The following is a 17096-nucleotide window of genomic DNA, read 5'->3' on the forward strand; positions in this document are numbered from 1 at the left end:
TGTTTGATCTATGTTTTTGCAGAAAATATGGTAGATCCTGGTGGATGTTCCATGTGCACTTGAAAAGAATGTGTACTCTGCTATCATTGTGTGTTCTTTAAGTGTCAGGGGAGGTTGATTGATAATGTTGTTCAAGTCTTCAATACTCTTGCTGATTTTCTGCCTTCCTGATTTACCAGTTATGGATAATAGATATTGAAAACTCAGGCTACAATTATGGATTTGTCCATTTCCCCTTTCAGTTCTTTCCATGTTTGCTTCAGGTAATTTGAAGCCATGTTTTCAGTGGCTTGAGCATTTAGAATTGTTCTGTCCTGTTGATTAATGGATCTCATTATCCTTTGAAAATGACTCTATTGGGCCTGGGTAATAGTCTTCCTTCTGAAATCTATATAGTCTAATATTGATATAGCTACTCCAGCTTTCTTCTGACCAGCATCAGCACGGCGTATGTTTTCATATCCTTTTACTGTTAATTTCTTTGTGTCTTCATATAATGTACATTTCTTGTAGATAGTGTATAGTTGAGTCTTCTTTTTTTAAATCCAGTCTATATCTGGCTTTTAATTGGTGTGTTTAGACCATTTACGTTTAATGAGATGATCGATATGGTTAGTTTGAGTTTAATGTCTTGCTGTTTTTGTGTTTATCCCATCTATTCTTTGTTCTGTTTTTTGATGTATTTTTGGCCTTCATTTGGACATATCAAGTATTTTTTTATGGTTTCATTTTATCTCCTTGGTTGGCCTTTTAGCTAAACCTCTTTGTTTTGTTACTTCAGGGTTGCATTAGGATTTATAGTACACCTCTGTAACTTACCACAGCCTACTTTCAACCGATATTATTATTTATTTTATTTATTTATTTTTTTTATGAGATGGAGTTTCGCTCTTGTTGCTCAGGCTGGAGTGCAATGGTGTGCTCTTGGCTCACTGCAACCTCCACCTCCTGGGTTCAAGCAGTTCTCCTGTCTCAGGGTCCTGAGTAGCTGAGATTACAGGCACCAGCCATCATGCTCAGGCTAATTTTTGTATTTTTAGTAGAAATGGGGTTTCACCATATTGGCCAGGCTGGTCTCAAACTCCCGACCTCAGGTGATCCACCTGACTCTGCCTCCCAAAGTGCTGGGATTACAGGCCTGAGCCACTGCGCCCAGCCGCCAGCTGATATACTACTTCTGTAGCATAAGAACCTTACAATAATATACTTCTATTTCTCTCCTTTCAGATTTTGTGCTGATATTGTCATGCATTTTACTTTTATATATGGTGTAAACCACATTATACCATACATAATAATTGCTTTTTTTTTTTTTTTCCTGAGATGGAGTCTTGCTCTGTCACCCAGGCTGGAGTGCAGTGGTGCAATCTCGGCTCACTGCAACCTCTGCCTCTCAGGTTCAAGTGATTCTCCTGCCTCAGCCTCCCGAGTAGCTGGGATTACAAGCGCCCACCACCATGCCCAGCTAATTTTTGTATTTTTAGTAGAGATAGGTTTTCACTATGTTGGCCAGGCTGGTCTCAAACTCCTGACCTCAGGTGATCCATCCACCTCAGCCTCTCAAAGTGCTGGGATTACAGGTGTGAGCCACCGCACTTGACCAATAACTGCTATTTTTAAGTCAATTATATTTTAAATAAATTTAAATAATGAGAAAAATCATACATAGTTACCATTTATAACATTCCTTATTCCCTTGTGTTTCCATTTTCTTCTTGCCTGTATAAATTTTTAACATATGTCTTGCAGTGTGGATTTGCTGGTGATAAATTCTTTGTTTTGAGTTTATTTTGCCTGAGTTTTTGAAAGATATTTTTGCAAAGTGTAGAATTTGCAGGAATTTCATTTTTCATACATTCAGAACTTTAATGATGCTTTTGCACTGTATTCTTTCTTATGTTATTTCAGATGAAAAATCTAATGTCAAGTTTATCTTTGTTTCTCTGATCATAACATATCTTCTTCTTTTTTTTTTTTTTTCCTTAGACAGAGTTTCACTCTTGTCGCCCAGGCTGGAGTGCAATGGTACGATCTCGGCTCACCGCAACCTCTGCCTCCTGGATTCAAGCGATTCTCCTGTCTCAGCCTCCCAAGTAGCTGGGACTACAGGTGTGCGTCACCACGCCCAGCTAATTTTTGTATTTTTAGTAGAGACGGAGTTTCACCATCTTGGCCAGGCTGGTCTCGAACTCCTGACCTCATGATCCACCCGCCTCGGCCTCCCAAAGTGCTGGGATTACAGGCATGAGCCACTGCACCTAGCCTTCTTTTTTTTTTTTTTTTTTTTTTTTTTTTTTGAGACGGAGTCTCGCTCTGTTGCCCAGGCTGGAGTGCAGTGGCACGATCTCAGCTCACTACAACCTCCGCCTCCTGGGCTCAAGCCATTTGTCCACCTCAGCCTCCAGAGTAGCTGGGACTACAGGCATGCTCCACTATGCCCTGCTAATTTTTATATTTTTAGTATAGATGAGGTTTCACCATGTTGGCCAGGCTGGTCTCAAACTCCTGACTTCAAGTGATTCACCTGCCTGGGCCTCCTAAAGTGCTGGGGTTACAGGTATGAACCACTGTGCCTTGCGCTGACTATAACATGTCTTTTTTTGTAAGATTGCTTCTAAGATTTTCCCTATCATTGTTTTCTCCACCTCTCACTTGGAGCATGATGTACCTTGATGTTTTGTCCTTGGGGCTTGCTGAGATTTTTGTATCTGTGAATGTATACTTTTCATCAAGTTTTGAAAGCTTTTGGCCATTATATCTTCAAAACATTTTAATTTCCCCCGTTCTCCCGTTTAGAGACTGCAGGGCTACTTGCATTTATTGTATACTATTTTTTTCTTATGCAATTTCTAATCTGCCATTAATCACAACCAGTGTATTTTTTTTAATTTCACATATTGTAGTTTTCATTTCTAAAAGTTTGATTTTTTTTTTTAATCATCTAAAACTCAACCCTTTCTTTTGCGTATGTAGAATTCAGTTGTGGTAACTGTTTCTCTGTTAATTCTGAAATTTGTAATTGCTCTCGTTCGGTTTCCATTGACTGATCGTTCTCCTCATAAAGGTTTGTGTTTTCCTGCTCTTTTACATGCTTGGTAATCCTTGATTGGATTTCAGATGTTTTGAATTCTACATTGTTGGCTTACCTGGTAGGAATATTTGTATATTCCTATAAATCTTCTTGAGCGTTGTTCAAGGGTACGTTTAAGCTATTTGGAACCACTTTGATCCTTTTGGATATTTTATGATTTGTTAGACAGCTCTGAAGAAGCAGTTAGCCTGGAGTTAATGATTAACCACTACTACCCAGGTTAAGGGTGGGTCTGCCTGTCCCAGCCCACTGACTCAAATGTTAATCTCCTTTGGCAACATCCTCACAGACACACCCAGGATCAATTATTTACATCATCCAATCAAGTTGACACTCAGTATCGACCATCACTAGGAGCCCTGTGCAGATCTCTAAGGTCGTGTCTCCATGCAGCTTTCTCATTTCACATCTTCTATCCTAAAGGCTCAAGTTTCTTTGGCCTCTCAGTTTCATGTCCTGAACTCAGGTAGTCTGAAGACTCTAAGTTTACTCTTCCTTTACTTTTGCCTAAAATCTCTATAGACAGTAAGCTGAGTGATTGTAGGGTTCACCTTGTTTGGTTCCTCTCTCTCAATGATGAGTGTGTTTCGTGGCCTCAAATTCGGTGTCTTGAAAATAAGTTTTAATGCTTTTTGTTAGTTTTTTATAGTTTTGGGTGGGGAAGTAAATCAGGTCCGTGTTATCCATCTTGGCTGGAAGATGTTCCCAGTCTTTTTTTTTTCCTTTCTTTTTTAATTAATACATAATAATTGTATCTACTTATGAGATACACTGGAAACTTCGATACATGCATACAATGTGTAATATCAAATTAGGGTAACTAGGATATCCACTACCTCAAACATTTATCATTTCTTTGTGTTGGGAACATTCCAAGTCTTTTCTTCTAGCTATTTTGAAATGTACAATAAATTATTGGTAACTATAGTCACCCTACTATGCTACTGAATGCTAGAAATTATTCCTTCTACTTAATTTTTCTATCCATTAACTAGCCTTTATTACCCCTCATTTTCCACCCTTTCCCAATCTCTGGTAACCATCATTCTACTTTCTACGTCCATAGGATCAATTTTTTGAGCTCTTGGATATGAATGAAATGTACAATATTTGTCTTTCTTTGACTGACTTATTTCACTTCACATAATAACCTCCAGTTCCATCCATGTTGCTGCAAATGACAATTCATTTTTTTATGGCTGAATAACATTCCATCGTTTATATATATTACATTGTCTTTATTTGTTAATCCATTGATGGGCACTTAGGTCAATTCTATAACTGGGCTATTGTAAATAGTGTTGCAATAAACATATGCGTGCAGATACCACTTTGATATATTGATTTCCTTTCTTTTGGGTACATACCCAGCAGTGGGATTGCTGGATCATATGTTAGTTTTATTTTTAGTTTTTTAAGGCATCTCCATACTGTTCTCTATAGTGGTTATACTAATTTACATTCCCACCAGTAGTGTATGAACATTCCCTTTTCTCCACCTCCTCACCAGAATCTGCTATATATTTTTCTTTTTGATAATAGTCATATTAACTGGGGAGAGATAATATCTCATTTGAGGACTAAGCTCTGATTTTTTTTATCTTACCCAAATTCCTATCTAAGGGGTCCAGGGAGTCATATCCTACAAACCATAAATTCTCATCAGATGAGTTTTATTTAACCCTATATATTGTGACTTACTTTCCAATCTGACTCTGGCATAACATTGCGAGACAAGGAAGAAAACAAAAATATTTTACCCCAAAACGTGTATTAGTCAAGGTTCCCTAGAGGGACATAACTAATAGGATTGATGTATATATATAAAGGGGAGTTTATTAAGTATTAACTTACATGATCACAAGATCCCACAATAGGCTATCTGCAAGCTTGAGCAGCAAGGAAAGCCAGTGAGAGTCTCAAAACTGAAGAGCTTGGAGTCTGATGTTTGAGAGCAGGAAGCATCCAGCACATGAGAAAGATGTAGGCTGGGAGCCTAGGCCAGTCTCGCCTTGTCACATTTTTCTGCCTGCTGATTAGATTGTGCCCAACAGATTAAGGGTGGGTCTGCCCCCTACCAAAAGTCAATTTCCTTCGACAACACCCTCACAGACACACCCAAGATCAATACTTTGCATCCTTCAATCCAATCAAGTTGACACTCAGTATCAACCATCACAAGTTCACCCCTTGTCAACTTGAATCCATACACATCTCCTGAGAACACACATAATCTTCAAATAAAGACAATAATAAGGTTATAATTATGCTAACATAATACAACTATCCTTCGTACAACCAGAAGCGCACCAATCCCCAACCCAAATACTGTTACATAAAGTTAACAATACTTACATGCTGATATGAAGTCAATAAATCTTAGGTCACATGATAAAGGGAAAGGAAATAAAATGAAGATATTTTCTTAGTACAAGTGTATACATGCACAAACATGCATTTAACAAAAGAAGGAGGAAATACTCATGGCAGTTACAGTCTTTGTTTCTGCAGCTGGTCACGTGGTCGTAGCTGGTATTGATGACCTTCTACTACCCATTCTGTATTCCCTTTGCCTTCAGCAAGCACCTCAGCAGGTCGTGGTTTTTTTTTCCCTGGCGGAGTGACCCAAACCATCATTCCTGAGGGGTCTGGGCCATTTGTAGTCCTGCCTGAATTGGGCTGTTGTGGTTTTCCATTGACCTTAATCACAGGGCATGGTAATACTAAGAGACTCCCTAATGGATCTCCCGTATTCCATGCATACTCTTCCTTACCTCCGTTGTGGAGTAGTAGACTGATTTCATCTTGATAGCCTGGTCAATCACCCCAGCCAACACTGTAACTCCCTTCTTAGCCTTCATAGACTTAAAGGTAGGAGGAGCCCAAAGTGTCCAGGTGTCAATCTTAACTTCCAGTTTAGTGGAATTGTTGTTGTGTCTCCTGGTAACAGTGTTCCTCCCTCTGAAACTAAGACCTCAAGGCCAACGGAATGTAATGTCACGGGAACAGGAAGCAAAAATTTTTCTAGTGAATCACTAGGGGTGATGGTAAATGGTGCCACTTCCACTTCCACCCATTGATTCCTGGACCTGTGAATCCTGGATGTGGCAGAAACAGTACCATATATTGGAAACTGATTCAAAGCATACACGGCCTTCTGGAGAACTTTGCCCCAGCCCTGCAAAGTATTGTCACCTAGTTGGCATTGTAATTGTGACTTCAAAAGGACATTCCACCATTCTATCAATCAAGATGCTTAAGGATAATGGGGAACATGATAAGACCAGTGAAATCCATGAGCATAAGCCCACTGCCACACTGCTTTAGCCATAAAGTGACTGCCTTGGTCAGAGGCAATGCTGTGTGGAATACCATGACAGTGAATAAGGCATTCTGTGAGTCCACAGATGGCAGTCTTGGCAGAAGCATTGCATGCAGGATAGGCAAATCCACATCAGGAGTAAGTGTCTATCCCAGTGAGGACAAACCTTTGCCCTTTCCATGATGGAAGAGGTTCAATATAATCAACCTGCCACCAGGTGGCTGGCTGATCACCCCGAGGAATGGTGCCATATCGAGGGTTCAGTGTTGGTCTCTGCTGCTAGCAAATTGGGCACTCAGCAGTGACCGTAGCCAGGTGAACCTTGGTGAGTGGATGTCCATGTTGCTGAGCCCATGCATAACCTCCATCCCTGCCACCATGGCCACTTTGTTCATAGGCCCATTGGGCAATGACAGGGGTGGCTGGGGAAAGAGGCTAAGTGGTGTCCACAGTGGGTCATCTTATTCACTTGATTATTAAAGTCCTCCTCTTCTAAGGCCACTCATTGGTGAGCACTCCCATGGGATGCAAATATCTTCATAGCTTTTGATCACTCAAAGAGGTCCATCCACATACATCTTCCCCAAATTTCTTTGTCACCAATTTTCCAATCATGCTTCTTCCAAGTCCCTGACCAATCCAGCCGAACCACTGGCTACAGCCCATGAATTAATATATAATCACACATCTGGCCATTTCTCCTTCCATGCAAAGTGCATGGCCAGGTGCACTGCTTGAAGTTCTGCCTGCTGGGAAGATTTCCCTTCACCGCTGTCCTTCAGGGACATCTTAGAAAGGGGCTGTAGTGCTGCAGTTGTCCACTTCCACGTGGTGCCAGCATATCATGTAGAGCCATCTGTGAACTAGGCCCTAATCTTCTCTTCCTCTGTCAACTGATCATAGGGAACCCCCCATGAGGCCACTGGTGCAGGCTGGGGAAGAGAAGGCAGGGTGGCAAGAGTGGAGACCATGGGCATTTGAGCCACTTCCTCATGTAACGTACATGTGCCTTCAGGACCTTCTTGAGCCTGATCACTTGACGATGCAATGCTGCTGTGCACGACCCACTTTATGGCTAGATGGTCAGAAAACACCTAGTTCATGATAGGTAGTTCAGGTTGCATGGTGAGTTGATGACCCATAGTCAAACTTTCAGTTTCCACCAAAGCCCAGTAACAGGCCAAGGGCTGTCTCTCAAAAGAAGAGTAGTTATCTGCAGAAAATGGCAGGGCCTTGCTCCAAAATCCTAGAGGCCTCCACTGTGATTCACATATGCGGGCCTGTCAAAGGTTCCAAACAGCATCCCTATCTACCACTGACACCTCAAGCACCATTAGATCTGCTGGGTCATATGGCCCAAGTGGCAGAGCAGCTTGCACAGCAGCCTGGACGTGTTGCAGGGCCCTCTCCTGTTCTGCTCAAAACTGGCAGCCTTTCGGGTCACTCAACAAATGGGATGGAGTAACACACCCAAATGAGGAATGTGCTGCCTCCAAAATCCAAATAGGCCCACTAGGCATTGTGCTGCTTTCTTGGTTGCAGGAGGGGCCAAATGAAACAACTTATCCTTCACCTTAAAAGGACTGTCTTGACAGGCCACAAACCACTGGACCCCTAGAAATTTTACTGAGGTAGAAGTTCCCTGAATTTTAGTCAGATTTATTTCCCATCCTCTGGCATGCAAATGTCTCACAAATAAGTCCAGTGCATTTGCTACTTCTTGCTCACTGGATCCAATCAGCATAATGTCATCAATGTAATGGACCAGCAGTGTGATATCGTGCAGAAGCGAAAAGCAATCAAGGTCTCTTCGAATAAGATTATGATACAAAGCCAGAGAGTTGATATACCCCTGAGGTAGGATAGTAAAGGTATATTGCTGGCCTTGCCAGCTGAAGGCAAATTGCTTCTGTGGGGTCTTATGGACAGGAATGGAGAAAAAGGCATTTATCAAGTCAGTGGCTGCATACCAGCTATCAGGAGATGTGTTAATTTGCTCAAGCAATAAAACTACATCTGGTACAGCAGCTGCAATTGGACTCACCACTTGGTTAAGCTTATGATAATCCACTGTCATTCTTCAAGATCCATCTGTCTTCTGCACAGGCCAAATGAGAGAGTTGAATTGGGATGTGGTGGGAATCCTCACCCCTGCATCCTTCCATTCCTTGAAGGTGGCACTAATCTCTGTAATCCCTCCAGGAATATGATATTGTTGTTGATTTACTATTTTTCTAGGTAGAGGCAGCTCTAACGGCTTCCATTTGGCCTTTCCCACCATAATAGTCCCCACCCTACCAGTCAGGGAGCCAATGTGGTGTACTCCCAGCTGCTAAGTATGTCTGTGCCAATTACACATTTTGGCACTAAGGAAATGACCATAGGATGAGTCTGGGGACCCATTATAAGTGGGACCTGAGCTAAAACTCCATTAATTACCTGACCTCCATAAGCCCCTACTTTAACTGGAGGACCACAATGACGTTTTGGGTCTCCTGGAATCAACACCAGCTCAGACCCAGTGTCCAGTAGTCCCCAAAATGCCTTATCATTTCCCTTTCCCAATGTACAGTTACGCTGGTAGAAGGCTGGAGGTCTCCTTGGGGAAGGATAGGAGAAAGATTCACTGCATAAATTGTCAGTAATGCAATGAAACCCTCCCTCAAAAGGACCCAGCTTCCCCTTCATTCAAGGGGTTCTGGGTCTGTAAACTGGCTCAAGTCTGGAAATTTATTGAGGGGCTGTGACTTTCTGTTTTTATTATTCAAATTAGTCTTTTGTCCATTTGACCTAGAAGTTTTCTCCTTATATAAATTAAGTAGGAATGAAATTCCTATCAATTTCACTTCTAGGAACACTGCGATTAATTAGCCAATGCCAGAGCTCTACATGAGTCAGATTATTCATATTGCCGCTTTGTCTCTGCTGTCCAATATGGTAGCTACACCCACCCTGCCTCTGATGGTTGAGTGACGCCACTTGGCCTCTGCCACCTCAGGATCCAATCATTTCTACTGTATTTAAATTTTGTAGTTGAGTGACTGTGGTTCCCACTGTTAGACCTGACATACAGAGAAGAGCAAGTACAGAGCTCTTCAAAGATGCAGATGCTGCCATTACAAATCTATTTTGCAAGGCATTTGTCAAGGGTATATCTTCTGGACCCTCTAAGCTGGGATGAGTAGGTCTAGAGTGACGAATCCACTCTACCTTCCCAATCTCCCTAAGCCTTTGGATCCCTTGCTCTACATTAAACCAAGGGAGATCAGGCATTTCCAGCTCACTTGCAGTGGTCCGTCTTTTAATCTGTATTTCAGCTAACCAAATAAACTATTTGAACCCTTTTCAACTCCCTGAGCTGCAATGTTAAATGCACAGTCTCTACTTAGTGGGCTCAAATCAATAAATTCAGCCTGATCCAGCTCTGTGTTCCTTCCACCATTATCCCATACCCTTAATATCCATTCCCATTCCCTCCAGGTTGCTATTTATATAAATTAGAGAACTCAAGCAGTTCTTTTCAAGCACAGCATACCTCCTCATGGGTCACACTCTCAACCTCACCACTAGAGGCCCACTGGGACTTTAGTCTAGTTATAGGTCTAGAAGCAAATAGGAGTGTTAGGGGTGGCTCCTGAGGAGAATCAACGTTATTTTGACTGGCAACTGCCTCATGGGTGGCCATCAGTGTTGCCTCAGACAGCACAGGGTTTATCTCCTCAGACAAAGGTGGAAAGTCTGATGGCAGCATGGGTTGGGGAGGGGATGTTACCACTACTGGGGATGGGAAAGCTGTATCTTCTGGCAAAAATGGTTCCTCAGAGTTTACAAACTCAGTGTCCCCAGCTTCATCAGGGTCCTCCCACACATCCCCATTCCAAGTTGCAGGGTCCCATTCCAGCCAATGCCCTCACTTTAACAGTAGACACCTGGTAAGGCTGTGCATGCCCCTTTTGTGGCAGTTCAGCCACTCACATGATTAAAGTCTGTGTCTGTTTTTTCACAATTTCACCTCTTTTTCTACAGGAGATAAGACTCTAACTCAAAGCAATCTTAGTAGATTTGAGGCTCAGTATCTGCTTCTGAAGCTGAGAGACAGAATCCTTGAGTTTGTAATTTTCTTTCATCACTTTGTTTACTGAACTTAGGAGCAACTAACAGCTTCATCATGTTCCTTGGCTCTCTACATACAGCCAAAGATATTACGTATAGAGTCACTAAACTCCTTGCCTCTCATGAGCGGTGAATCAGGAGTGTCGAGGGCATTTATTTTGCATAAGTCTCTAAACAGTTAATGCCAAGGACTGTCAGTGTTTTCCATACTATTAGAAGTGCAATCCTTAGCATTTTGGGGTCTAATCATATTAAGCAGCTAACTCCAGAAACCCCAAAACCAATAAAAGAATTCTATCCTTAATATTCTCTTCCTCTAGAACCACTCCCAGTACCAAAATCTGTATTAGTCAGGGTTCTCTAGAGGGACAGAACGAATAGGATAGATGTTTATATATAAAGGGGAGTTTATTAAGTATTAACTCACATGATCACAAGGTCCCACAATAGGTTGTCTGCAAGCTTGAGCAGCAAGGAGAGCCAGTCTGAGTCTCAAAACTGAAGAACTTGGAGTCTGATGTTCAAGGACAGGAAGCATCCAGCACAGGAGAAAGATGTAGGCTGGGAGCCTAGGCCAGTCTCGTCTTTTCGTGTTTTTCTGCCTGCTTTATATTCACGGGCAGCTGATTAGATGGTGCCCACCCAAAGGTGTGATATACCAGTGAACTTGTTGATTCTCTTATTTACTCACAAGGATAATATTTTTCCTCCAGATTTTCCCATCCTGATACCATTCTCAGTTCAATCATGGGTGTAAAGGTTTGAGATATAAATATTGCCTCAAAATGTTTGTGAAAATTTAATTTAAAGCTGGTTAAAACCTATATTTTTCTGCTGGATTTAACTAAGAGATACCCTGGGATTTATTCACAAAGGTTAGTCTAATTCTGAGGATTGAAGTTTTATAATCTGTCTTTTCTCAACCACTCAAACTAAGGCACAGATTTTCCTGATGCTGACGAAAAATGAGTTTACTGATATAAACATATGGGAGTCTGGAAAATTATCACTTAATATTTAAGAACATGCCCAATCCAGATCTTAAAACTTGACTTCTTCAATGACATTTTGTTATTTTTTTGAGTTTGTAAAATTGACAATTTTAAAGATTAGAATAAAAAATTAACCAGAAATATATCATTCAGAAATAACAACTTATTATTATTACATTTTTTCTTTTCTCTCCCATGTAATCTATATTTCTGTTAATTGGGAACATGCTGTAGATGGAGTGTTTTGATTTTCCCCCAGCTAAACAGCAAAGCACATTTATTACTTTTGGATTTGGTCTCCATTCCTTTTTTGTGTAATAGGGAACAGCCCTTCTGTCTACAATTGGAATTCTGTTGGGTTTTAATTGTGTAGTTTTGCCTTTGCTTCTCAAAGAGGACATGTGTTTCAGGTAGCCAGTCAGAGTGCCCCACATCCCTGGATTTATTCAGAAGCACGGCCAATCAGAAAAGTTATTTTCCATGTTGGGTGAAGGTGGCAGAGAATGGCACTTCCTACTGTGACCCTAAATATAAGGCTACAAAGGGGGACAGTGATTAACTCTGTCATTACATGGAGAGGCCCATATGAGAATAAAGTCAGTGTACAAAGGAGAGAAGAGTGGGAGAGAGTATAAACAAGAGTCTAGTCAAGAATTTGATTTCTTTCTCCTGCCCTACCTCTTGGACTTCCAACTTCTATGAGTCAACATAGTGCCTCTTGCATTTAAGGTAATTTGTTTGGAATTTTTCTCACTGTCAACCAGAGAGTCCTACTACTATAATATTATATCACAAAATATTTCGTAAATCTGAAGTTTTTAATTCTTTTCTTTTTTTCTATTCTCCTTGTTTCTCAGATGATCTAAAATTTTATTGATTAATATATTTGTAAATTTTGAAAAATAGCCCATTCTAAGAATATACAATTCTATGAATATAAAATACTGCCTCAATAAATATTAGCTCTTATAATAATAATTATTGTTGCAATGTGTATTGTCATTTCTATAAACACATCAGACTCATTTTAACCTTTCCCTTTCCCACATTTCTGGATATTAAAATTTCAATTTTTTCCCTTTTAAGTAAAATTTGCTGTTTGTCTTTCAATATAAATTATTGCAACTTAGAATTCTAGCTATTGAAATGCTAGAGGAAAGTATCAGCTATTCTTTTTATTGTATTTCTCAAATTTTTCAAAAAAATTATAACTTTCTTTCTGCAGAAACATCTCATCAGGCTCTCATCAGCATTGAGTTTGTGAGTTATTATAATTATTGCCAATTTAAAAGATTTAATTTAGTTTTTCCTTTTGTGATTGAGGCTATATAATTACCATATGATCATGATTTATTGATGCTTTATTATATAAGGTGTTCAAACAAACCTTTTAAAAAATTAATTTAATTTAAATCAGTCTTAAATTTAAATTTTAATCTTAAACTTAAATTTAAAAAATTAAAATACCACTTAATAATCCTTCTGAAATATATTGGTTCACCTACAAGCCCATAACTCATTCCAATCTTTTCTTTTTACTATAAACTTCTTATGTGTGTGGTTAAATATAAAGTTCTGATCTGGGGCTCAGAACTTGCATTTTAGGAGGAGAGACTAGATAGACAATCCCTCCAAGGCCTTTCTCAGTCTGCAATTCTAAGTTGCAATAAAGCTTCCAAGCAAGTTTAAAAGCAGGGAAGAAAAGCAGGGACTTGAACAGGTATTTGTGCACCCATGTTCATAGCAACACGATTCACAATAGCCAAAAGGAGGAAGCAATTCATCCCATTCTTCTTCCAAGAACGTTTGCTGAAAAGGCCAAACATTTTCCCTACTGTTTTAGGATGTTTTCTTTTTCACAAGTTCATTTTAATGCATATTAATAAATTCCTTCTTCAACTTTAGTGAGCTAAGAATCACGTTTAAATTTATTTAAAATGCAAATTTCTGGATTCATCCACAGAAATTTCAATTAGTGAGAACTGAGGAAAAACCAAGAAGCCTACATTCCACAGGTAGGCCAGGCATTTCTGCTGTGTGAGATTACCAGGCAAAAACTTCAGAAACACTGAGTGATCATGTTTCAACACTATTTATTCTGTGTTCTCCCTCCCTCCCTTCCTCACTGCTTCCCTGTCTCTCTCTCTCTGTCTCTCTCTCCTCTGTCTCTCTTTCTTCCATTTACTGTTAATCCCCATTTCTACCACCTGCCCCAGGCACCCTATAATCTACTTTCTGTTTGTCTCCGTAGTGAACATTTGAATAAGAAGAGGAATGAGTGTAGATTGCTTTATGAGATATCAAAATGTTTTATAAAATGATAATAAGTACAGGCACACTGGAGTGCACCTGTAGTCCCAGCTACTTGATAGGCCGTGGGAGGATTCCTTGGACCCAGGAGTTCTGAGTCAGCCGAGGCAACATTGTGAGACCGTGACTCTTAAAAAAAAAACAGTAAAATGATAATAAGTAAAACAGCATATTATTGGCATATCAAAACACAATAAAGTGTTCAGAAACAGAATTATTAAATATAGAAAGTACCTTTTTAAATTAGGGATGAGACAATAGATTTTTTCCCAAATAATTGATGATGAGATTATGTATAAACCGTGTGAAAAAAGACCACACTAACTTCCTACTATCTATTAAAATAAATTCCAGATGGTTGAAAGATTTCTAGAAATCTGTAAGAGTAACAAAATACAGTATTTAAAAAATTCACATACTTTGAGACGAGAAAGGATTTTGAGAAGAATGAAACCAAAAGTTGAATTCATAAATCAAGAATTAAGAAGGTTGCAGATTTAAAAAACAAAAGATTATTCTGGACAGGCCCTGTGCGTGTTCTCGGGAAGTGGAAAGGGCAGGGCCACAGCTGCCTGAATTCTGCTTTTCACACGTGTACTGTCCATGTTCTCTCCAGATCAAGATATTGCACGGGCTCCACGTTCTCGTGAGAATATGTTCTGAGCCCTCTGGCCTGTCACCATGGGATCACTCTTCTGAAAAGACTTCCTGGAGGACACTGATGAGAGTGTGAAAGCAGGGATCGGAGGAAAAGCAGAGAGGGGAGGGACAGTGTGGCACATGGCCACCCCAGAGTGCCCATTCTCACATCATCATTTTAGGCAACTTTTTCTTTTCTTTCCCATTCTCTGCACTCCTATGCTCAACTTTCTTGTCTCCACTTTCTGATGCGTCCCCCAGCACCCACCTTTCTTTAATTCCATCATTCTCTAACCTTTCTACACACACATATACAAACTTAGTATCCAGCCTAGAACAGGAGGCTGTCCATCTCCACCACTGATAGATCAAGGTCTCCAGGTAATGACTGTTAGAGAATCACTCAGGTTGCCACCAAGTAGGACTTCTTTTACAAAGAGCCTGGTAAGGTAAGAAAACTCGGGAGATTGCTTCTGCAATAAAACAATTGGTTTTTCATGGAGTGTGGACCAATTTGTCAAAGCACTCTAGGGGCTCAAATTCAGTTTTAGTACTGGCCATTTCAGTCATCATTGTGTTTGACAGCCTAGAGAGAGAGATACAGTCTAGCCTTAAGAAGGGAAACCAGACTGATAGAGGCCATAGAATAGCAACTAAGAACAGATGTGTGGAAATTAGACAAAAATAGGCTTGAACCAGGAGTCTGCCAGATCTAATGTGAGATTTTAAGCAACTTCCCTTCACAGAGAGATGTTAATAACTTTACACTTCTTTTTGCAACTTTCATTGTTATAATAACAGCAATACTAAAACTAATATATTTATTATAGGGTTGTTTGGATGATGGTGATAATGTACTTAAAGTGCTTAGTCTAGTGCTTGGCACTTAACTCCTCATTATGCTAGCTATTACTGTGTATCATTGTTTTTACTGTAGGGTGACTTCAAGAATGTATTTACCCCAGCTGCTCAAACTTGAACCTTCCTTAACCCCTTCCCCAAGGGCATCTACGGTCAGATAAGAGCAAGAGGAGAAAGAAAGACATGGCTAAGGAATTTTTCTTATCAAAGCGGAATGTTTGAAGGGGAGGGTGGCTCTTTTCAGAGCAAGTTCTCAACTCCTGGAAAGGGAAAAGAGGCATTTGTTTCAGACGGAAGGAGCGTGTGAGCCTCCTCTCTGCCTCCCTCCCTTTCTGCCCACTGCTGTCTTGATTTCGTTTCTCCTTCCCTCTCTCCTTAATCTCTCTCTCGCTCCACTTCTTCCTTGTTTCCTTTTCTCCTCCTTGTTTCCTTTTCTTCCTCCTTACCTTGATTTCTCTCCCTTTCTCATTCTCCTTCCTTTCACCTTTTCTTCTCTTACCACAGCTGTAGACTGACTGTAGGCCTAGTAAGGTCATTTTTGTCAATAATTTAGAAGTATTCAGATCAATTATGAGTTGGCAATTTAAAAATGGTCCAAAATCTTAGAGCCCAGAACAGCAATATGTGGCATAACTGTGCCCCGCACAGAAAACTGAAGCAAGCACATTATCACAATAGAACATATCTCCTTATCTCTTTTAGTGTCTACAGGAAAAATGATGAGAACTCTGATCACCACACACCCACTGCCCCTGCTTCTATTGCTGCAGCAGCTGCTGCAGCCAGTGCAGTTTCAAGAGGTGGATACAGATTTTGATTTCTCAGAAGATAAAAAAGAAGAATTTGAAGAGTATTTGGAACAATTTTTTAGTACAGGGCCCACCAGACCACCTACCAAAGAAAAAGTCAAAAGACGTGTCCTTATTGAACCTTGAATGCCATTAGATCATATAGACTACTGTGATAGTGAAATCATGAGAAAAAATGTTTACTACAAACACCGTTGTGTGGCAGAACATTACTTCCTTCTTATGCAATATGACGAGCTCCAAAACATCTGTTACAACAGATTTGTGCCATGTAAGAATGGAATTAGGAAATGTAACAGGAGCAAAGGTCTTGTAGAAGGAGTGTATTGTAATTTAACAGAAGCATTTGAAATACCAGCGTGTAAATACGAATCATTTTATAGGAAGGGCTATGTTCTTATCACTTGTGCATGGCAAAATGAACTACAAAAACTGATTCCTCATACTATAAATGACCTCGTGGAGCCATCTGAACACAGAAGTTTCCTCGGTGAGGATGGTGTCTTTGTCATACCGCCCTAGCAGAGTGTTCTCTGAGAGCTTAGGGTGGAAGGAATATTTCTCTCCATACTGATCCTTATAGATGAAAGTTGAGAATGGTAATTTGGCTTCCATTCACTTTAATCACCCACCTTCCTTTCTTCCTTTCCCAACACCTCACAAAAGCACCTTAGGCTAGGTTCACAGACAGTGCTCTGAGATGTGGTCTCATGCAGGTCCCATAAGTTAGCATGCCTTGAATGTGTTCTGGATGCAGATGCCTGCAGTGGAAGGATGACCAGCACCAAGAGGAAAAGAAAATGGTTGCCTGAAGTGTGCTCCAAAGACACATCCATGTGATTCTCTAGTTCAGCAGAAAGAATAAAAAGTGCTTCAATCTAGTGCAGTGGCTCTGGTATGGTGATGTGGGGTTTCTCAGTTTGGAACTTTCTTCCTTGTGACACAATTTGGCACCAACG

The 17096-nt window shown here is 40.3% G+C and overlaps 1 protein-coding gene across 1 annotated transcript; it reads left to right on the forward strand.

Moving 5' to 3' along the window:
- Positions 1-12134: 12134 nt before the first annotated feature.
- On the forward strand, positions 12135-16659 carry RNASE9 (ribonuclease A family member 9 (inactive)). The gene is given in 2 exon segments (XM_055289542.1): positions 12135-12247; positions 16031-16659. A coding segment is annotated over 1 exon segment (615 nt). The 5' UTR covers positions 12135-12247; positions 16031-16044.
- The last annotated feature ends 437 nt before the right edge of the window (positions 16660-17096 follow it).

This window comes from Symphalangus syndactylus, chromosome 8 (genome assembly GCF_028878055.3).
Source record: "Symphalangus syndactylus isolate Jambi chromosome 8, NHGRI_mSymSyn1-v2.1_pri, whole genome shotgun sequence".
Lineage (NCBI taxonomy): Eukaryota > Metazoa > Chordata > Mammalia > Primates > Hylobatidae > Symphalangus > Symphalangus syndactylus.